This window comes from Tenrec ecaudatus, chromosome 4 (genome assembly GCF_050624435.1).
Source record: "Tenrec ecaudatus isolate mTenEca1 chromosome 4, mTenEca1.hap1, whole genome shotgun sequence".
NCBI lineage: Eukaryota > Metazoa > Chordata > Mammalia > Afrosoricida > Tenrecidae > Tenrec > Tenrec ecaudatus.
In genome coordinates this window covers 137,816,019-137,839,612 of record NC_134533.1, presented here as the reverse complement: position 1 = coordinate 137,839,612, position 23,594 = coordinate 137,816,019, and the positions used below count along the sequence as shown (strand labels likewise).

Sequence of the window (23,594 nt, the reverse complement as noted above, 5' to 3'; positions counted from 1 at the left end):
TAGCTCAGAAGCAACAAAGCCCACGTGGAAGAAGCACACCAGCCTGTGTGATCACGAAGTGCTGAAGGGATCAGTTATCAGGTATCAAAGAACAAAAAATCACATCACTGTGTGCTCACCTCCCTAATATGATCGCTAAAGACAAATGGGTGCATAAGCAAATGTGGCAAAGAAAGCTGATGGTGCCTGGTTATCAAAAGATATAGTGTCTGGGGTCTTAAAGGCTTGAAGGTAAACAAGTGGCCATCTAACTGAGAAGCAACAAGCTCACATGGAAGAAGCACACCAGCCTGTGCAATTATGAGGTGTCGAAGGGATCAGGTATCAGGCATCATCAGAACAAAAAAATCTTATCATAGTGATTGAGGGGGGAGTGTGGAGTGGAGACCCAAAGCCCATTTGTAGGCCACTGGACATCCCCTTAAAGAAGGGTCTCGGGGAGGAGACGAGCCAATCAGGGTGTGATGTAGCAATGAGGAAACATACAACTTTCCTCTAGTTCCTATATGCTTCCTCTTCCCCCACTATCATGATCCCAATTCTACCTTACAAATATGGCTAGACCAGAGGAAGCACACTACTATAGATAGGAACTGGAAATGCAGGGAATCCCGGGCGGATGATCCCTTCAGGTTCAGTGGTGTGAGTGGCGATACTGGGAGGGTAGAGGGATGATGGGTTGGTAAGGGGGAACTGATTACAAGGATCAGTCCCTGGGGGGCGGACAACAGAAAAAAGGGTGAAGGGCAATGTCGGACAGGGAAAGATATGACAAAATAATAATTTATAAATTATCAAGGGTTCATGAGGGAGGGGGTAGCTGGGAGGCAGGGTAAAAAATAAGGAGCTGGGGGCTTATGTGGAAAGCAAATGTTTTGAGAATGATGAGGGCAATGAATGTACAAATGTGCTTTATACAACTGATGTATGTATGGTGATAATAGTCATATGAGCCCCTAATAAAACAATTAAAGAAAAAGAATTATGGCAACATATGTATAAATATGCTTGATACAATTGATGTACGAATTGTTATAAGAGCTGTTAAGAGCCCCCAATAAATGATCTTTTAATAATTTTTTTAAGTAACTTTCCCTCCCCCTGGGCAAATCTTTCTTGTCACACTGCAATCATTGAGAAAGTTATCAGGTAATTTTTACCTTTTGTAAGTTTATGTAACAACCAAGTATCAATAGTCCCAAAGCAGCAATTTTCCTCTTCAATTGCTTTTTGTACCTTGAAAACCAAAGAGCACCAAATCAATTTTAAAAGGCTAAATGCAGTGAAAGAGTAAACACAGCACAAAATTAAGCGCAGAGTAATAGAATGCAACATAATCCCACTAAAATGTAATAAATACAATGTTTCTGGTGGTACAAACAGTTTGAGACTGATGACTAATTTAAAAGTTTGCATTCAAGTCCACTCAGAGATACCACTAAAACAATATAACCTTTCTGTTTCCATGAAAATATAGTTAAGAGAATTCTTGGTACATGTCACCATGACTCAGCATCAACTCAACAGTACTGAGTTTTATGTTTAATTAGTTTTATGTTTTCTGATAGATGTTACCCCTCATATGATAGTCACGTAATGTATATGATAGATATTCAAATACATACAAGGTGGCTTCAAAAATTTTTGGAAAACAGAATTAAAAGAAATGTTAACAAAGAAAGAAACATGTGAGGGTGGCTCCCAGCTATCCTCTGAGTTGGCACAAACTTCTTCTAGATCAAGCATCCTGACCCCCAGCCACCTGTGTGGACCAGCAGGGTCTCCTAGGGCTGGGCAGCCTGAACTCTCCCAGAGAGGGCTAGCGCAGCCTGGAGCGCAGCCTGGAGCGCAGCCTGGAGCGCAGCCTGCAGCGGCGTCCCCCAAGGTTTTCTCCTGCGCGAACGCCGCACCTTCTCCCTGGGTGCTCCCCTTCAGTTCTTTTCTTTCCTGGCTGCGGCTCCTCGCTTTTCTTCCATGTATCATTTACTTTCATGCCTTTGTTTTCTTTCCTGCCTTTTCCCTCTTACACCTGCTTCACTCTCTTTTCCCCTTTCTAGTTTTGCTTCTTCTGTTTTGCGCAGCTCAATTTTTCTCCTCCTTTGTTCTTTTATTTTCCTGTCCTTTTATTCCTATTATTCAGCATATGTTTATTTTTCATGTTGTTGTTTGCTTATTCTTTTCTTTTCTCATGTTTTCACTTGTTGATTTATTCCCCCGCATCATGCTCATACAGCCACATCATTCCAGTGCCTTCTACAGCCCCACCCACTGGGCTAGGGTCACTACCCAGCTCTGTGCCACTTAATGAATAACAGACAGTAGCTAGCACTAACTAGCCACATGTATCCTCCACCGTCCCAGATGAACAGTGAACAGAGAACAGCACATGTGCACGTTCTCAATCCACCTACCAAGAGACATGTGATAAGTACCAAAGCACACACCAACACGCAGTTACCACATATATACAAATGCAACAACATTAGAACGTCTCAGAGACAACAGATTAATTTCAGTTCATAGGAAGAAACAACATGACCAAAATACAAGGCCACAATCAGGCATTGGAAAAAAACACACTGGCATTAACTAACAAGGAATTCAAGGAAAGAAGAATTTTAGAAAAATCATGAAAACACTACAAGAAATGGTCAAATAAATGAAAAATTAAAAATAATATAAAACAGCAAATAGTAATCCAGATTACCAGTAAGTTTCTGAAGTAGATAATGAGTAGAAAAGACAAAGAAGTCGAATTGAAAAAAGAGATGACCAAGTTAATGAGATTGAAGACAAATCACACAATACAAATCAGCTAGAGGAACAATCAGGAAAAACAGAACAACAACAACAAAATCAACACAAGAACACATTGTTCTACTAACCCGACATTCTGTGATGCTCACTTTCCCAACACAATCATTGAAGAAAATATGGGTGCATAAGAAAATGTGAAGAAAGCTGATGGTGCCCGGCTATCAAAAGATATAGTGTCTGGGGTCTTAAAGGCTTAAAGATAAACAAGTGGCCATCTAACTGAGAAGCAACAAAGCCCACATGGAAGAAGCACACCAGCCTGTGTGGTCATGATGTGTCAATGGGAGTAAGTATCAGGTAGCAAAGACCCAGAACAAAAACTCTTATCAATGTGAATGAGGGGGAGTACAGAGTACACAAATGGACATTCCCTTACAGAAGCGTCACAAGAAGGAGATGAGCCAGTCAGGGTGCAGTATAGCACCAATGATACGTACACCTTCCCTCTAGTTCTTTATGCTACCCCCATACCCTGCCACTATCATGACCCCAATTCTACCTTTCAAATCCAGCTAGACCAGAGCATGTACACTGGTACAGATAAGAGCTAGAAACACAGGGAATCCAGGACAGATAAAATCCTCAGGACCGGAGATTTCCGTGCGACTTGTAGCTATAAGCCCGTGAGAACGAACTCGGGAGACCCTTTTCACGAAGATGGCGCCAAAGGCAAAGAAGGAAGCTCCTGCCCCTTCCAAAATGGAAGCCAAAGTAAAGGCTTTAAAAGCCAAGAAGGCCGTGCTGAAAGGCGTCCACAGCCACAAAAAAAGAAGATCCGCACGTCACCCACCTTCCGGCGGCCCAAGACCTTGAGACTAAGAAGGCAGCCCAAATACCCTCGGAAGAGCGCCCCCAGGAGAAATAAGCTGGACCATTATGCCATCATCAAGTTCCCCTTGACTACAGAGTCTGCAATGAAGAAGATTGAAGATAACAACACACTTGTGTTCATTGTGGATGTCAAAGCCAACAAACACCAGATCAAACAGGCTGTGAAGAAGCTCTATGACACTGACGTAGCAAAGGTCAACACCTTGATCAGGCCTGACATTGAGAAGAAGGCATATGTTCGACTGGCTCCTGACTATGATGCTTTAGATGTTGCCAACAAAATTGGAATCATCTAAAGTGAGCCCAGCTGGCTAATGCTAAATATAAACTTTTTCAATATAAAAAAAAATCCTCAGGACCAATAATCAGAGTAGCGATTCCAAGAGGAGAAGAGGAAGGGGAAGGGCTGGGGAGAGAGGGAACCATCACAATGATCTATATATAACTCCCTCCCAGGGGGTCGGACTACAGAAAAGTGAGTGAAGGGAGACAGTGGTCAGTGAAAGACATGAAAAAAAAATTGTAAATTATCAATGGTTCATGAGGGAGGGAGGGTTGGGGAGGGGGGGAATGAGCTGATACCAAGGGCTCAAGTAGAAAGAAAATGTTTTGAAAATGACGATGGCAACATATGTACAAATGTGCTTGACACAATGGATGGATTATGGTAAGAACTGTATGAACCCCCAATAAAGTGATTTTTAAAAAAAATCCAACAAGAAACCCTAAGAAACCAACAAGTGGAATAACTTACATTGTGATCAGAATTCCAGAATGGGAAGAAACAAATTAAGATAAAAATTGCACACATAAAATTGGCAGCAACTTTTTAGAAGAAAAACTACCAAATATCATGAAAGACTAGAAGATATGCATCCAAGAAGATGATCAAACCCAAAACATAATCGGCCTCTGGGTGCATCCCGGGGACCCAGGCCAGGTGTTGTGGAACGCTGGAACACTGAACCCTGGGTCAAGGCGCACAGCACGCTCGAGACGGCATCAGTGAGACTCCCTGCAAAACTTCACAGGGCGAATTGGACTCTCTCAGACACTTTTGGAACCTGAGGACTTACGTCGGAAAATACACGGTGTCTGAGGACGTGGAAGACAGCTGTGCCAAGACTGTTGAGCTGCTAGTACATAAAGAAACAAGGTCTTGCTACATCCAGGCCCTATATGCTGCATCACGATATGTATTACTCCGGCAAAGATAGGATGGACATTCTGTTTTATTGTGTCTTTGTTCATATAAGGGTGTATCTCAGAGGCTTTATGGCATCGGGGACCCCCTCTTCAAGTTGTGTTATATGCTTTTCTGTTTTCTGGTAAATGAAACCCAGGACTGACGAACCTATAGAGGCAGCAAGTAGAACAGGTTTTTGTGTTTGGGGTTTTTTTTTTGGGGGGGGGGCAGGGTGGAGGAACACAGGGGTGGTGGGAAGCAGGGTAAAAGAGAGGAGATGTTAAGGAGGTCAGGAAGAGAAAAAATATGTTTGGAAACTGATTATGGAAGTAATTATACAATTCTGCTTTACGTGCTTGAACTATGGAATGATACATGTATTAACTCCCAATTAATAATAAATGAAAACAAAACAGATTAAGGAATGGATTTTGGGCTCAAACTAAATCCTAGCTCCAACTTAAGAACAATTCATTCTTACATTGTGGCCCTGCTTACCACTCACCCTCAGGAAGGGAACACAGAAGAATATAGGTGATACAATAAAAGGTTGCGAAGAAATTAGATAATGCCCAGCTATCAGATAAAATAGCATCTGGGGTCTCACAGGCTTGTCTGCAAACAAGCAGCGATCTATCTAAGTGAGAAGTCAACTAAGTCCACATGGAAGAAGCACACCATCATCAGCCACCAAAGAATTGTCAAGCATATAATCTGAAGTAGGAGGGATGAATATCAGAGCCTGAAAAGTGAGAAGTCAGTTTGCAGAAGTTTGTGGATGACAGTGGAGCCCAAGATTCGTTCGTGGGATCTACCTGGGAAGTAAGCCTCTGAAGAACTCCCTCTGTGCACAATTGAGAGAAGGGAGGAAAGTGGCTCCTACAGTGCACTGGAGAGGAGGCTAGAAGACCAAAGGCATAAATCTGACTTGAACAGTTAAAACACTGTGGATCCCCGCTCTGATGTACACTGGACCTGATTTGGTTCTCAACATTTTCTATATCTTTGTTTTCTTTGTTCATATTAGGGTGTATCTCAGACGTGTTATGGTATTGTAGGTCACCTTATTGAAGTTGTCTTACTTGCTTTTCTGGGGTTTGGTGTATGAAACCAAGGATTGATGAACTTAAGGGACAGGAAGTAAAATAAGGATCTCAGGGGAGTGGGGGTAAGTGGGTAGAGGTGGGGTTAAAAGGGAGACGATGTCAAGCAGTCCAAAAGAAAAAGAATGTTTGGAAACTGACTGTGGTAGCAATTTCACAATTCTGCTTGATGTGACTTAACTATTATGAAAATGATATATTAAGTCCCAATTAAAAATAAAACTTAAAAAAATTTAAAGTCACATCATAATCCAATTTTCTAAAACCCAAACAGAGAAAGACTCATAAAAGAAGCTTGGAATTTCTGTCTAGATAAGATAAGTGAAAAAAACAATTTGGAGATGAAAAGGCCCGGACCAACGGTTCCAGAGGGGATACCGGAGAAGGGGCAGTGGGAGAAAGGAAGGAGGGGCAACCAACCCAGGGACAAGGGAACAACAAGTGAACTAAAATCAATGGAAGGAAGGTCGTAGGATGCCTAGTGGGGCTCAATCAAGGGCAAGGTAGCAGCGAGTAATTACTAAACCCGAATGAAGACCAAACTTGATGGTGGGACAAGAGGGAAGTAAGAGGAAATAGAGGAAAGAACCAGGAGGCAAAGGACATTTATAGAGGTCTAAATACAGGCAAGTACATGTGTAAATATATGTATATAAAACAAGAGGGGGATAGAAATAAGTACTCATATCTGTATGTTGAGAATTAAGGGTGCAGATGGACATTGGGTCCTGACTCAAGTACTCCCTCAACTCAAGAACACTTTGTTCTAGTAATCTAGCATTCTGTGAAGCTCATCTTCCGGATACAATCACTGAAGACAAAATGAGTGCCTAGCAAATGTGGTGAAGAAAGTTGATGGTGGCCGACTATCTAAAGATACAGTGTATGGGGTCTTAAAGACTTGAAGGTAAACAAGCGGCCATCTAGCTCAGGAGCAACAAAGCCCACATGGAAGAAGCACACCAGCCTGAGTAATCACGAGGTGTCTATGGGATCAGGTATTAGGCATCTAAGACCCAGAACAAAATCATAACCAATGTGAATTGGGGGTGGGCATGCAATGGACACCCAATGCCCATCTGTAGACAATTAGACATCCCCTCATAGAGGGGTCACAGGGAAGAGATGAGCCAGTCAGGGTGCAGTATAGACCCGATGAAACACACCACTTTCTTCTAGTTCTTTGGTGCTTCCTTCCCCCCACATGACCTCAATTCTACCTTACAAATCAGATTAGACCAGAGCATGCACACTGCTACAGATAAGAGCCCGAAACACAGGGAATCCAGGATAGATAAACTCCTCAGAGCCAACAATGAGAGTAGAGATACCAGGAGGATTAGAGGTAGGTGGGGAGAAAAAGGGGGAATTGATCATAAGGATCAATCTAGAACCCTCTCCCAGGGGGAGAAACAAGGGGAAAGTGGGTGAGGGGCAACAGAGGGCGATGTTTTCATATCTTTATGAAAACAATAATCTATAACTTATCAAGGGTTTGTGAGGGAGGGCGGGCTGGGGAGGAAGGAGAAAGACGTAAGGAACTGATATCAGGGGCTCAAGAGGATGCTTTGAAAATGCTGATGGCAGCATAAGTGCAAATGTGCTTGACACAATGGACGACTGCATGGATTGTAATAAGAGATGTAAGAGCCCCCAATAAAAGCATGTGATAAAAAAAGAAAGAAAATAGAAAAGAAGCTTGGAAACAATCAAGTTACTCACAATTAAATAACAAGACTAATCTCTGATGTTTTGGCAAAATCTCAGGAGACACAATTATAAGACAGCTTATATTTTTAAAATTTTAGTTGAGTCAATTAGAAAACCCTTAAGGTTATATTTCCCCCCATGAACATTCTATTTATTAATTTTTCCAATTGATAAGCATTATAATTTGTCTTTCTAAGGAAAATAGCAAAATATATTTTAGGGATGTGTGTATCATTTATCTGGAGATATTAATAACCAAAAATAATTGCAAGAACTTTTGTCTAATAAGAGCAGTACAATGTCATGGTACTTTAGTCAATTAGAGCGATAAGTTTTGTGTCAACTTAGCTGAGTCAGGATTTTAGGATTCTAGTTTGGCAGTTGAGACCGCCTCCATGATGTGACCTTACATAATATAATGAACTCCATGGTGGAATCTGCTGTGAGCAAACTGTTGTGGGAAGATTAGGATAGAATGCAACCCCTTAATCAGGTCACCCAAATCCAAACCAAACTCCCTGCCCTCGAGTCAACGCTGACTCATAGTGACCCGCTGTGGATTTCTGAGACTGTAGCTATTGACAGGAGTAGAAAGCCAAGTCTTTCGCCTGAGGAGCCACTGGTGGTTTCGAACTTGTGACCATACATATTACAACCCAATGTATAACAACTATGCCACCAGGACTCTTCCCTGATGTAACTGAAATAAAGTTTCTTCATGGGTTACTTGTTATATAAGTACACTGTGGGAAAGCTATCTTGCTTCTTGCTGGTCTCAATCCTGCATCTCACTGACTTCTTTCTCTGGACTTCAGCCCAGACCTGCCGCATTGCCTGCTGACCCTAAGAGGCATCAGCAGCCTGACATTTGACATGCTGACCTTGGATTCATCCTCCTAGGCAACCACCAGCCTGCAGCCTTCCCACAGCTCCATTAGTGTGCATAGGTCTCCAACTTAACATCTGACTGACAGCTTTGAATTGGACTGAATTTACTGGTTTTATAATGATGTAAGCCATCTGCTTGATAGAAATTTCTCTTTATAAATTTTTAAAAATTCTAAAAACAAAGATGCCCAGGCAGCAATGAAATGACATATGAAAAACTCTGAAAGAGTGGGGGGGAAAAGAAAACCCCCAAATTACATTGCCAACAAAACTATCCTTCAAATACAGTGGCAAAAGTAGGGCATTTCCAAGTAAATTTAAATTATAGGAATTTGTACTAACCACACAAACCTTTTAAGAAATGCCAAAGGGGTTTTTTGGCTAGAAAAACCAACGATAGCAGACAATAACCTGAGATCAAGATGCATGAAACCAGAACCTGGAGGTCAATCCAGATACGGAAAGTCCAAAGTGAAACTAACCTACAGGGCTACAAACAAGCAACAAAAGAGATCAATTGGCAAGTGAAGACAGCTACAAAGTAAAACAGAACAAACAGTGTTGTTACTGAACTTTCAAGTGAAGAAGCCACAAGTCAATTACAAGAAAGAACAGACTGCTTTAAACCCGGGAAGAAAGTTATAAATCACAGTGCAACCGCAAAGAAAATGAATGTCCACAAAAGTTTAAAACTGCATGATGCCTTATACCTGGTCCCTTTGGCACCTCGTGATCGCACTGGCTGGTGTGCTTCTTCCAGGTGGGCTTTTTTGCTTCTGAGCTAGATGGCCGCTTGCTCACCTTCAAGCCTTTAAGACCCCATGCAAAAAAAATAGATATATATATATGTATATGTGTGTATGTATGTATGTATGTGTGTATATATATATATATATATACATATATATATATAAACCATATTGAATTAAGGGGGAACTGCAAAGTGGAGACCCAAGGCCCAAGTGTCGGCCACTGGAGATCCCCTCATAGAGGGGTTTAGGAGAGGAGATGGGTCAGTCAGGGTGCGAGGTAGTACCGATGAAGAACACAGCTTTCCCCCAGATCCTGGATGCTTCCTCCCCTCAACTACCATGATGTGAATTCTACCTTGCAGGGCTGGATAGGGCAGAGGTTGTACACTGGTACATACGGGGGCTGGAGACACAGGGAATCCAGGGTGGATGACACCTTCAGGACCAAGGGTGTGAAGGGTGATGCTGGGAGAGTGGAGGGTGAGTGAGTTGGAAAGGGGGAACTGATTACAAGGATCCACATGTGACCTCCTCCCTGGGAGATGGATGGCAGAGAAGAGGGGGAAGGGAGACTCCGGATAGGGCAAGATATGACAAAATAACAATGTATAAATTACCAAGGGCACATGAGGGAGGGGGGAGCGGGGAGAGAAGGGAAAAAAAAGAGGACCTGATGCAAAGGGCTTAAGTGGAGAGCAAATGCTTTGAGAATGATTGGGGCAGGGAATGTGCAGATGTGCTTTATACAATTGATGTATGTATATGTATGGATTGTGATGAGAGTTGTATGAGCCCCTAATAAAATGTAAAAAAAGAAAAGAGGAGAAAAAAAAAGAAAATGATGAGAGCAAAGAATGTACAGATGTGCTTTATACAATTGATGTATGTCTATGTATGGATTGTGGTAAGAGTTGTATGCGCCCCTAATAAAATGTTTAAAAAAAAAGTGTAAAACTGTGAGGATTTGTTTAAACTACTAAAGCAATAGCAATGAAGAAAACTACAAGAAAATCGACAAACAAGATTAACTCGCCACAGAAAATTATGTGGAATAATGAAACAAACATGACCATACACACAGAAAAATAAAAATAGTATGTTCATATCCATAATAAACTGAATATAAATGGATTAAGTACACCAAAGGATAAAGGATATTAAAATACATCACAAAACAGGACCCATTTATATGCAGTCTGCAAGAGACATACCTTAGACCAAAAAAAAAAAAAAGCAGATTATAAACCAAGGAATGGAATAAAAGTACATAAAGCTAGAGGCAACCAAAAATTAACTAAAGTGGGAGTATTCATTTCTGGAGGTGGTGGGGTGGGAAAAACACCAACACAAGAGGTGAAAAGGGACATTACATAATGACTAAAGGAATCCGTGAACATGAAGACATAAACATAATAAATATCTATGCACCCAGGGAAGAAATAGACAACTTTACAATAAAAGTTGTTGTTTTAGGAAAGATTCATACACCACTTTAAAGGACAGGCTAACAAATTGAATCAAATAGTGGAATGTGAATTTTAAAACTATAAAAATGGTCAATGAAAAAAGGGGGGAAATGTATTTTTCCTAAAATATGGCATTAATATACTGTAAGATAAACACACAAACAGAAGACAAACCGATGACTGTGACCACCTAAGAATTAGACACTTGTGTGCAACAAAAGATTTCACCTAAAGAGTAAAAAGGACCCCATAGACTGGGGAAAAAATGTCAGCAATGACACATTGAACAAGGTTGACATTTCTAAAATTTATTTTTTTTAAAGTCAACATCTTAACAAGAAAAAGATAAATTATCCAATTAAAAAATAGGAAGAGGATATGAAAAGATACTTCACCAAAGAAGACATTCAGGAGGCCAACAAACACAACGAAATGCTCACGATCATGAGCCATTTAAGAGAGGCCAATCAAAATGGTAACGAGGTATCGTCTGATGCCAGCACCAACGTCACTTTTAAGGAATGGTGAGGGTGAGAAGAGACCGGCTCCCTCCAGGCCTGCCGGCCAGACTATAGAAGGTACAAGTTGAGAACAGAAGTGCTATGCAACACAACAACACTACTACTTGATTATATATATTCTCACATATATTTGTACAGGAGAAAGAGAAATAAGAGGCATGGCACAAATAGATACAAACATACCCAAGTTCATCACAACACTATCCACAATGGCAAAAACATAGGAACACTCTACATGCCTAGCAAAGGAAGACTGGGTAAGTAAACTTTGAAATCACACACACAACAAAATGATAACATTAATTAATACTGGTGAGTCTTTGAAACATTTCATAACATGGAGGAACCTAGAGGCCATGGTGCTGGGTGAAATTCTTACTTTCACTGCCATAGTCAATTCCAACTTACAGAGACCCTCCCTTTATGCCAGCCCATCATTGCTTCCATGGGCTTCTTACACTGTAATCTTTACAGGGGCTGAGAGCCTCATCTTTCTCCCATGGAGTGACTGGTTGACTCTAGCTACTGACTTCTGCATAGCATCTGAACTAATGTTTAAGAAAACATTTTTTTAATTGGGGGGGGTGGTTTTTCACACCAAAAGAAACAATCTTCGATGGTTACCAAGCTGAGATGGTAAGGGAGGGAGGAAGTTGCTATCTAGAGGGTAGACAAGTGTTAATTTGCGTGAAGCGGGGAAATAGATATATAACAATAGGGAGGTTGGCCAAAAATAAGAGGCAGGAAAAGCCACTGGAAGGTTTGCAAGAGTTGACAAACGTGTGGCTCAATTTCTGCTAAATTGTAGCCTAGTCTGTACGAGGAACAACAATGCTACTGAGGTAGACACACCTTAGTATTGCCCACCAGTAGGCCCGGAAGGCAGAGTTGGAGTCCAGCCATAAGGGGCCTTCATCCAGAATCCAGAAAGCCTGGGAAATACCCAGAGCCTACTGGGCAGAACCATTACCCAAATGGTCTCAAAGGACAGATTATTTCTGAGTCTTGAAGTGTGAACATAAAGTGTTCTTTCTGCTGGGGTCTGGACTGACTTAGTACCTGTTCGTCCTTCTTTCCCTCCAATTTGTAATAGAAATGTGTGCCTGATCTACCACTGTACTTTGGAAGCAGATAACTTGCATTCCACATTGCACAGGTTGACAGATAAAGAGGAATTTTGCCCTAGAATAGAACACACAAATAAGCCTCACTCATATTTGGCTTATATGTTCAGAAGATGAGCTTCTCAACTGGGATTTAAGGATGATGTAATGGGTTGATTTCTATGTGTCAAGGGCATTAATGTTGGGAGTGAAAGGGGGGAATGTTATGAATTGAACTGTATCCTCCCCAAATAAAATGTTGCAACCCTACCTTCTAGGCCTGTGGTTCCAATCCCTTTAGGGAATGCGTTGTGCGAATGAGGTAGGGTCACTGTAGATATGGCAGGACCTAGTCGCTTTTGAAATGTCAGAGATGAGAAAAGAGGAGGCGGGGGACTGAAGCCATCCTACCAGTGAAGAGTGTCCAGGAGCACAAGCTCCGATGAGATGTGGGCCTCCTCTCAGAGCAGACAGAGAGGCAGCCTTCCCCTAGAGCTGGCATCCTGACCTTGGGGCATACTCTACTTTGTGCGGAAAAGAAATCTGCGTGCCTAAGTCATCCACGTGTAGCATTTCTGTTACAGTAGCACTAGAAACTAAGACCAGTATAAAGGGGTCTCTGGGGGCGGAGAAGGGCGTTCTAGTTCTTGATCTAGCTGCTACACAGATACCTGCTCTACAATGTGCCAAGAGCGGTGCATTTCCATTGTTGTGATGTTCGCTCTCTAAAAAGGTTTCAGAAAGCATGGAAGGAAGCCACGCTTCCATCTCCTTACCTGCTCCCCACCACACCAAACTCACTGCCTTGGAGTCAGCGCCAACTCCCACCCGCTCTCATTGCCATCCGATGATGCCGACTCACAGCGACTCCACAGAGAAAGGTGGAACTGCCCCCTGAATTTCTTGCTGGGCGCTTACTCTTCCCTCAAATAATCACTCTCGGTGTTCACTGAACATTTTCCCTCTCCCTGGTAATTTTCTGGTTTCCACGTCCACATATTTATCTTACCTCCGTCAGGTTCTGCAAAACCCAGACCAGTCTCAAAGACACGTGCTGGGTGGTGAAAGTGAACAAACTGCCGGCTAAAAGTCGCTTGCTTCTAGTGAAACAATGGAGCAGTCGGCAGGAACTGTGTATCAGCTATTAAAAACAGACAGGCAAAAGAGATTTTAGCAAATGCTATCTGATGTTTCCATATTCATTCTACACCCATTTATCAAATAACAGTTATTCACTGATTGGGAAAAGGGCCTGTACAGATACAATTAACTTCAGGCTCTGAAGAGAGAATCATCCTGGACGAAATCCAACCCCCCTTGTTTTAGAGGCAATTCCATCTCATTGTGTTTGTTTTCACAACAGAAACAAAATGCTCCCTGGTTATGCACTTCACGATCATGCTTGGACCTGCTGTTACAACCACTGTGCACTGGGACAATCGATTCCCATGGCGTGTTCTGCCTCTACTGCTTCCAGGGCAGGCTGTTTGGTTTCTGGACGTCCACACTACATACAAAATCCTTGTCAGCAGCGCAGGCGAAAGGCACTAATCCTCTTCAGGCTTCTGTATTTATTGCTCACATTTTTCATGCATGAGGTGCAAGTGTGGGGGCAAGTGCACCACTGCTCTCAAAGGGCTATGTTGCTTTTCAACACTTCGAATGTGAAGGTTTGCCCAGAATTAGCAGTAAGTCATGGTTTTCTACCTGCTGTTTCCGTGCGCACAGGTTATGGATCCAAATTAAAGAAATCCTTGGCAACTTCAACCCTTTCTCCATTTATTATGATGATGTTTATTGCACCAGTTTTGAGGATTTTTAGTTCGCCTTGAGGTATAATCAATAACTGTTCCAAGTGTTCTTCACCTTCAGCAAGCAGGGTGTGTCAACTTATATTGTGGTTTGTTCTTCTGAGTCTGGATCAGCGGTTCTCAACGTGTGGGTCTCAACCCCTTTGGGGGCTGAACAACCCTTTCACAGGGGTCGCCCGATTCATACCAGTAGCAAAATGACAGTTATGAAGTAGAGCGAAAGTGACTTAGTGGTTGGAGGGTCACCACAACACAAGGAATTGTGTTAAAGGGCCGCGGCCTCAGGGAAGTTGAGAACCACTCGCCTACGTACTCAGATGATGTGCTCCCATCAGACTAAGTATGATGAGAGGACAACCCTGATGGACACCTTTCCTGAGAGCTTCTCAGTAAAATCTCGATACAATCCTTAAAAACAATCCTGCTACTTTCCGCGTACACCTATTTTTAACTATGAAGTTAAGGAAAACACAATCTAGGTGCTTGCATTTTTCTCACTTCACTGCCCTATACTATACATTTTGCTATAGCACTCAGAGAGAAATCTGTACTATTTAATAGCAGAGCAACAGTAACTCACCTCACTGCTACTTAACCACCGTCATATATTCAAGACTCATATTCCAAGCATTTTCATGCTACCCATGATTTTATCTTAGCTAAAAATTGCCTAAGTACCAATATACATGACGCACACAAGAATACACATACATAAACTTTTATTTTTTGGTTAATAGAAATATTTGTAAAAAACATATTGGGCAAAAAATATTCTGGATTCTTATGGACCCCCTTCTCCCTACCGCACAGTTTCACTTATTATTAATATCTGCATGAATGTGATACATTTTTATAACTGATGGACCATGTTCACAAATCACTTATTACTTACCTTAATTAAGGTTTACTCTTTATGTTGAACATTCCTATGGGTTTTTTTTAATCGTTTTATTAGGGGCTCATACAACTCTTATCACAATCCATACATACATCTGTTGTGTAAAGCACATTTGTACATTCATTGCCCTCATCTTTCTCAAAATACCCAATTTCCACCCAAGCCCCTGGCCTCAGCTCATTTTTCCCCTCCCTCCCACCCTCCCTCCCTCCCTGCTCCCCCACTCCCCGAACCCTTGATAATTTATATTTTGTCATGTCTTACACTGTCTGATATCTCCCTTCACCCCCTTTTCTGTTGTCCACCCCCAGGAAGGAGGTTATATGTAGGTCCTTGTATTCGGTTCCTCCTTTCCACCCAACCCTCCCTCTACCCGCCCAGTATCGCCACTCTCACCACTGGTCCTGAAGGGATTATCTGTCCTGGATTCCCTGTGTTTCCAATTCCTGTTTGTACCAGTGAACATCCTCTGGTTTAGCCATATTTGTAAGGTAGAATCGGGATCATGATAGTGGGGGAAGAGGAAGCATTTAGGAACTAGAGGAAAGTTGTGTTTCATCGTTGCTACATCGCACCGACTGGCTCGTCTTCTCCCTGAGACCCTTCTGTAAGAGGATCTCCAGTGCCTACAAATGGGCTTTGGGTCTCCACTCCACACTCCCCCCTCATTCACTATGATATGATATTTTGTTCTGACCCGATACCTGATCCCTTCGACACCTCATGATCACACAGGCTGGTATGCTTCTTCCATGTGGGCTTTGTTGCTTCTCAGCTGGATGGCCACCTGTTTATCTTCAAGCCTTTTAGACCCCAGATACTATATCTTTTGATAGTTTGGCATCATCGGCTTTCTTCACCACATTTACTATGCACCCTGAGATAGATAGGGTTTATTGTGCCAATCTGGCTGATAAACACATGTGGGATTAACACATGTGAGATAAATGGCTCGGTAAGCCTCACCTTTCTAATTCTCAAGTCTTTTGCTTTCTGATGGTCGGACCAGGGGGCAGCTGCCTTAACCAGTTCCCTTCTTCAGATGTCAAGCCTGACTTCCTGCAAGACATTCCTGAAGAGAAGCCACATGGACCTAACCTGATGCAGCCCTGGGTGCTGGGGCAGCTGTGTGGAGACCCCTGCCAGCGCTGAGATGCTTACTCGCTCACTGATTCAGCCTACCTCCTGCAGTCAGCGCCATTGTGTGTGTTTTGTGAGATTGAGGAGGACTTTGTAGATTGGTGCCGGACATATGGGCTTGGACAGCACTGGGTTGGGATGCTTTCTTAATGTATACTTACCCTTTATATAAAACTCTCTCTTATACGTATGAGTTTCTGTGGATTTGTTTCCCTAGTTTACCCAGACTAACACACACCTGTTTTGTCTTCAGTGATCCTGTTGGGAAGGTGAGCATCATGGAATGTCAGTTTAATAGAACAAAGTGTTCTTGCATTGACCGGATAATTGAGTAGAGGCCCAATGTCCTTCTGCTACCTCAATACTAAACCTATAAATATATGCACATAGATATATTTCCCCATCATCATATATAAATATATTTACATATGTACATGCCTGTGTTTAGACCTCTACAAATGTCCTTTGCCTCCTACTTCTTTCCTCTATTTCCTTTTACTTTCTTCTTGTCCCACTATCATGTTCAGCCTTCATTTGGGTTTCAGTAATTCCTCTTGGTTACATTGGCCTTGATCAAGCCCTATCAGGCCTCCTACACCATCCTTGCCATCAATTTTAGATCACTTGTTCGCTTCTCCGTGGGTTTGTCAACACCCACTTCCTCCCCCACTCTCCTCCCATGCCCCTCCACCCCTCACCAGTCCTATTGTTTTCTCCTTCAGATTGTTTATCCCGCCTATCTTATCTAGGTAGACATGCAAAAATAATAATATGCACAAACACAAGACAGAGCAAAAATAAAGCAACAAAAGAAAACAAAACAATGACAAAAAAGAAAAGCCTATAAATAGTTGAAGGTCTGTTTGTTGACTTTTAGGGGTGTTTTCCGGTCAAATCTGATGGGATGCCATGCCCTGGCCCCACAGTCTATTTTTCCTATTCCCAGGGGAATTCATTGTTCTGCTCCCCTTGCTGTTCTGTCATGCCCTTAGTGTTTCGCCTAAGTGTGATGTGGTCCAATTGGGCACAATTCCCAGTGTCTCGTTTTGTCTCCCTTAGCACTATGGGTCACTGAGGGATGTAGTGTCTTGTGATGGGGCCAGCCCTATGCATGGTTGCTCTGAACAAGAATATCGTCCTCAGGGCTTGGTGGCCAGAATGTGCTCTACTCTCTCCCTCCCCATTTGTTTGCTCCTGTGTGCTCTGATCAGATATGTCCCTCTCCCTGCGTGGTAGCTTAAGTGTTGTCCTCTGAAGTCAATTCTTCTGGGGGGAGGGGAGGATGTCCACGTAGTTGGGATTGGGGCTAGTTGCTCAGACCTCTCCACTGGTTCTCTGCTACATGCCGGTATTGTTTTTAATTTAATTCTATCTACACTTATTTTGAAAAGCTCTGGTAGTGCCTGGTTATGAGTTGGGTTGTCAACCACTAAGTCAGCGGTTCAAACCCATTAGCCCCTCCGTGGGAAAACAATGAAGCTTTCTCGTCTCTAAAGATTTATCGACTCAGAATCTCACAGGGGTAGTTCTATTCTGCCCAATATGGCTACTGTGAATTCAGTTTCAACTCCATGACAGGGAGTTTGCGAGTATGTGTGCTTGGTTTACACTTAAAGGGAACCTTCATAGTGGAATGAGTTATGAATTGGGTTGCTAACTCTCACATCATCAGTTTGACCCTGCCAGTGCTTCTGGGTAGGGAGGAATCAAACTGCTGACCTTGCGGTTAGCATCCCAATTCATAACTCATCCCACCCTCAAGGTTCCTTTTAAGATAAGCATAAACAACAACAGAAAAAGCAAGGAGGTGACTTTGGTGAGCCTGACTCCAGCCACAGTGTTCTCCATTGTCTCATGTGCACGGGAAAGTCGGACCCTGCGTGAGGGAGACCTAAGGATTGATGCATTTGCATTGTGGGGCTGGAGCAGACCATGGAAAGTACCATGGATGGCTCAAAGGGCAAACCGATCTGTCTGGGAAGAAATATAGCCAGCGTGCCCCTCAGAGGCAAGGGTGGCAAGACTTCATGTTACATACTTTGGACATATGGTCAGGCGAGACCTGTTCTGGAGAAAGACATCCTGTTAGGCAAGGAAGAGGAGCAGAAAAGCTGAGGAAGGCTCTCAAGTAGATGGGCTGACACACAGACTGCAACACCGGGCTCGCCCCAGGGGTGTCTGTGAGGACGGCTCAGGGCCGGGCAGTGCTGCTTCTGTTGCACGTGCGGTAACTGTGGGTCAGAGCTAACCTGATAACCTAACCACAACCACAACCAGTGAAACATGAGGTGGCCTGCTCCAATACAAAATGTACAGTCTCAGAAACCCAAAAGAGGTACTGCTACTCTGTCCTATAGGGTCGCTATAAGCCTGAATCCACTCAATGGCAGTAGAGCGATTTTGCTTTATACTTACCTTAGGGAGCCCTGGGAGCACAGTGGTTGAGTGCTCAGCAGCGAATGGAAACGTTGATGGTTCAAACCCACCAGCAGCTTTATAGGAGACAGATAAGGCAGTCTGCTTTCATAAAGATCCTAGCTTTGAACACCTTCGGGGGCTCTCTGTAGGGGCACTATGAGTCACTATGAATAAACTCGAAATTGACTCAACAGGTATACTTATCTATTAATCCGAGTTTAAACATACCATACAGTTTCAAATCTACGTCTTAACAAACAAATGTTTAATTTAAGAAAAAAGCCTTGGTTGAGTATTAAAATTTGAATTGAGTATTAAAGTTGAGTACTGGTTGAGTAGTAAAACTTGATTTCAGTTTCAAAATTAGAGAGATCTAAGGGGCGTCAAAAGTTCATGGTAAACAATTGATGTATGTATATGTATGAACTGTGAAAAGAATTGTATCAGCCCCAATAAATTGTTAAAATAAAAAAAAAAAGAAAGAAAACCTTATGCCTCAAAAAAAAAAAAGTTCATGGTAAAATGGAGTTAAAAATGAAGGGATTCTCCCCTGAACTTGTTGAAGCCCTTTGTGTAATTAAAAACACCCTGCCCTGGCCCCCATTCCAGGATGGCAACAGACAGCTCGAAACACTAACAGAAAGCTAACCACTTTGTGGGTTCTTCAGGTTACACCCAGCGCTCGAGAAAGAAAAGCGTTTGGTCTATCTATTATATATTTAATAACAATACACACTCCTTCCTCAATCATGTTTATGATAACAAGCTGGCCATCAGGAAACTCTGCAGAGTCAATTCTCTTTCACCTTTCATTCCTACCTTCCAATTTGTTTCCTTGATTCACTGCTCAGACCTTCCATGATTTTTTGTGGGCTACCTGGTTTACCTCAGCACTAAAATGAAAGACTTATTAAAGTGACCACCCATAATCCTTTCCATCTGCTTTAGCACTTTTTAAAATGACATGATCTGAAAGGATTTCTCCTTCCCTAAGAAAATAATGCATTTCCCTATCAAACTTAGATTGCAGATCCCTCTGGGGTCTCGGGTTCACACTCAGACACGATGGCAAAAGGCGATGGCCCAGGAGCCCAGGAGCTTTCACAGGCGCACCGTTAGCTAAACGTCCGAGCACCAGCACCTTCCCTAGGACAGGAATTGAACCGCGTCCCTTCTATGTGTCACGCTGGATGGGATCTGCAGGAAACAGCGAGGCTAAGACAGTCGGATCCTGCTTTCTCGGGAAGACACAGATAAACACATAATCAAATCAAGGAATGAGGCGACCCAAGAAGATACCTTGTGCACATGAAGCACAGCTTAACGAACGATCAAGAAGGGAATAGATGCTGCTCGTTAAGTTATGATTGAATGCTGACATGTAACTGTGAAACTGCATCTTGATTTCAAAGATGTGAAAATAGGGAGGGGCAGGTTGGAATGTGTATCTTGTAAGACGTTGCTGGGGGAATTGTAAGATGCTAGTTACTCCGGCAGCCAGTTTGGTGGTTTCTCGTAAAAGCAAACCATTAGTTGTCGTGTAACTGAGTGACTGGACTCTGGGGCATTTATCTCGCCCACAGGGGGAGTAGAGACCCCATGTGATGACTGCCGAGAAACCACGGATGGTCTGGGCCTCCTGACAAGTCAGGAGCTGGCAGAGTCAAACCCTGATTTGGACTTTTGGCCACAGGAGCTGAGAGAAAGGAAACGAAGCCAGCATTTACTTGTGAACTATTAAAATAATAACTGCAAAGTGCTACAAGAATCAATACTACCCGTTGATTAAAACATTAATCAATGTTGCAGGCTTGGCAACGTTTTCGGATCGAAAATTTACTTTAGCCATCTAGCTGACTCAGTAATCTCGCTCGAAGGAATGCCAGAGACTTGGGGCCATTACTCCACAGAAGCAACAGCAGCTAATGGTGACAGGGCAGTCAAACGCTGCCGTGCCATCGTGGCTGTCACTGTCATTTACTTGTCTCGGGCACCACTTCAAAACACTGGAATCAGCTAGTCATGTATCCCACATCTATTGTCTCCTTAAAGAACAAAATAAAACACAACTCTGGATTTTTAACTGGATACGCATTGCTGCCAGATACAAAACGGTATTTTCCATCTTTCCCTGCATCCACTGCAGCCATGTCAGTGTCGCCGTGTGCCACTGAGTCCATTTCAACTCATAGGGAACCTATATGACAGAGTACACTGTCCATAGGTGGTTTCTATGGGAACTGTAATCTTTATGGGAACAGATCACCAGGTCTTTTCTCCGGGGAAGCCACTGGTAGATTGAAAAACCAATCTTTCGGTCAGCAGCCCCTGAGCACTGGATCATTGGGCCACCCGTGAGTTGCTCTCGTGTGGCCATGAGACCAGGCATGGAGCAGAGGAGAATGTAAGGCAGCTGGGAACCTCCCAGGAGGCAGTGGCCCATTTCTCGTTTCCACTATCCTGCTCCTGGGAACATGCTTGGGCCGTCTAGCCTGGGCCATGAGGACAAAGTCACAACCTAGGAAATGTGCACTGGTAGAAGCCTGGGCACCTGGGGATTTCACAGAACTTCCAGCTGGCAAATCTGCATTTTAGAGGAGTAAACCCACCTGTGTGCCTGAGGCAATAGACGCAAGCTTCCGGTGAGTGCAGTCCCATCTAAATCTAACTTAGGGGTTCTCCACCTTCCTCGTGCCGCGCCCGCACACGACCCTTCCATAGAGTTCCTCGTGTTGTAGTGACCCCCAACCATACAATTATTTCCATTGCTACTTCATCACTATCATTTTGCTACTGTGATGAATCGGGCGACCCCTGTGAAAGGGCCATTCGATCCCCCAAAGAGGTTGCAACCCACAGGTTGCGACCCGCTGGTCTAACTGATACCAAGATGACTCCCATTACCTTATTTAACCTCCCAACAAGCCATGAAGCGGAGCACATGCTTAATTTAGAGGAGGGTGGAACAATTACAAAAATATAATTATTTTGTAACATTGCACCAAAAAATTAAGAAATAAATTTAAATAGTTTTAAAGAGAACAGATACATGAATAGTTGCAAGTGAATCCTCCTGGATATCTTCCCTCATGGGAAACGCAAGTCTATATTTTACTGAAGCATGATCAGTGTTTCTACGCAGTCTACATTTTACTGAAGCAGGATCAGTGTTTCTACGTTAACAGGACAGCATGAAAAGAAGCGTATGCACTTACCCACTGTAACGGCCATCGTAAGGAGACAGTGAGCTAAAGACAGACGTGATCGGGGTTTAAAGCCTCGTGACAACTAAACCCCCCATTGGTTTGAATGAGGAAGTTCTCTTCTGTCTATGTTCGGAGTCCTGGTGGCGCAGTCGTTATGCATGGGTCTGCTAGCCTCAGGGTGCGCAGTTCAACCCCACCAGGGCTCCACGGGAGAAGATGAGGCTTCCTCCTCCCACCCGAGAAGTGTCACAGTGGCGGAGACTCACCGGGGCAGCTCTCTTCTATCGATAGGGCAGTGAGTGAGTTTAACAAGTTCATACCAATTGTCCTGTGCCATTGGTCCCGGTGTCTATCATGTGTCAGTGTTCTCAATAGTGATATCCCTTTATTCCGTTTGCTTTTGGCTTCCCCTCCCCTCCCACCCTTCTCATTTTTGAGGTTGAAGGAGGCACATTACTCGAGGGTGATACTGCTTATTTTATGAACCACATTATTACTTGGTTGAAAGGTGCAGAAATAACTCCAGTGCCATTTTCACAGATTCGCTCAGGGTGATTGACAGGTGTTTTTTGCTTCATTCTCTCTTTTCTTAAATATTTCATTACAATTTAGGTGAAATTTTACAAAGCAAATGAGATTCCCATCCAGCAATTTATATATCAATTGGTCCATGAACTTGACTGCATTCGGCCCCCGACCTCCAAATGTGTCCATCTTCTCCCATTTCCTGGGCTTTTTCCATTCACCCAGTTTCTCTAATCTTCCTGCCTTACCTTTGCATTTGATCTCGTGTAAGTGACTGTCCTGAGGAGCATGATCCCCTGGGAGATCAATGCCTGTCTTTCCTGTGGCCGATCGATGACCGCTGAGAATGGCTTCAGTACTAAGTTTGAAGAACACCTAAGGGTCTCAGTCTCAGGGATTCTACTAATCTCTATCAGATCAGTAAATCTGGTATTTTATGACTCTGAACTTTCTTCTATCTTCTCCTACTTCATACCTTTTACCTTCTGTGATCGTGGCCAGAGCAGGGCAGGTCCCAGCCATGATGGTGGCTGAGCACTATCCGGTTCTTCTGGTATTAGATTAGTGTGGATTGTGGGTCACGTGCTCCATTAATTCACTAGGCTGGGCAGTGACGTGAAATTACTTGATATGGCGCTTCTTGCCATAGTCAAGGGAACTCCCATCAAATCACCAGGTGGTACATGCAGAGCAATCTAACATGGGGATGGATCATTTTTTCCATCTTAGAAAAAGTGCAAGAACCCCATGACCATCTGAGTCAATGAGCCACCAGAAGACTGGGTGTGAGATTCCTGATTGAAGTGGCACCTTAAGTTACAAAACTTAGACCATGGGGCAGAGCAGAGGCGCAGCACGGAGGCCACGAAGCTGCGTAGCAGGTAGGCTTCGTGGCCCACAGCCTGAAGCAAAGGCCACACGGCTGAGAGGACATGTCTTCCAGCAGGGGTGAAAAGAGGCATAATCATCATCCTGAGTGCTGTCGGTGAGGCCGCTGCAAGGAATCCAGCATGGAAGTGCCGTGGGAGGGACGGGGATGGTGTCAGAAGAGGACAAAGGAGATGGATCCTAGAGGAATCACCCTTGGGCAGACGTGGAGCTGATGGTCCTTTCCCCTTGAATAACGGAAGGAGGTCAGACAGAGCCCCTATGCCATGTCCTCAGGCTGCTTCCTTGAATCTTTGATTTTCTTCAATCTTCTTTGCTCTGGGTGAGTGGA

At 43.3% G+C, this 23,594-nt stretch overlaps 1 protein-coding gene across 2 annotated transcripts in view; it reads right to left on the bottom strand.

Annotated features, from left to right (window-relative positions):
* GK5 (glycerol kinase 5) overlaps positions 1 to 23,594 on the bottom strand; it is an 89,458-nt gene that overhangs the window by 47,153 nt on the left and 18,711 nt on the right. For both annotated transcript variants that reach the window (XM_075546810.1, XM_075546811.1), the window contains exons 5-6: positions 13,387 to 13,518; positions 1,161 to 1,236 (exon numbers count right to left, since the gene is read on the bottom strand). In XM_075546810.1, coding sequence (XP_075402925.1) covers positions 1,161 to 1,236; positions 13,387 to 13,518 — 208 coding nt within the window. The remainder of the gene's footprint in view (positions 1 to 1,160; positions 1,237 to 13,386; positions 13,519 to 23,594) is intronic.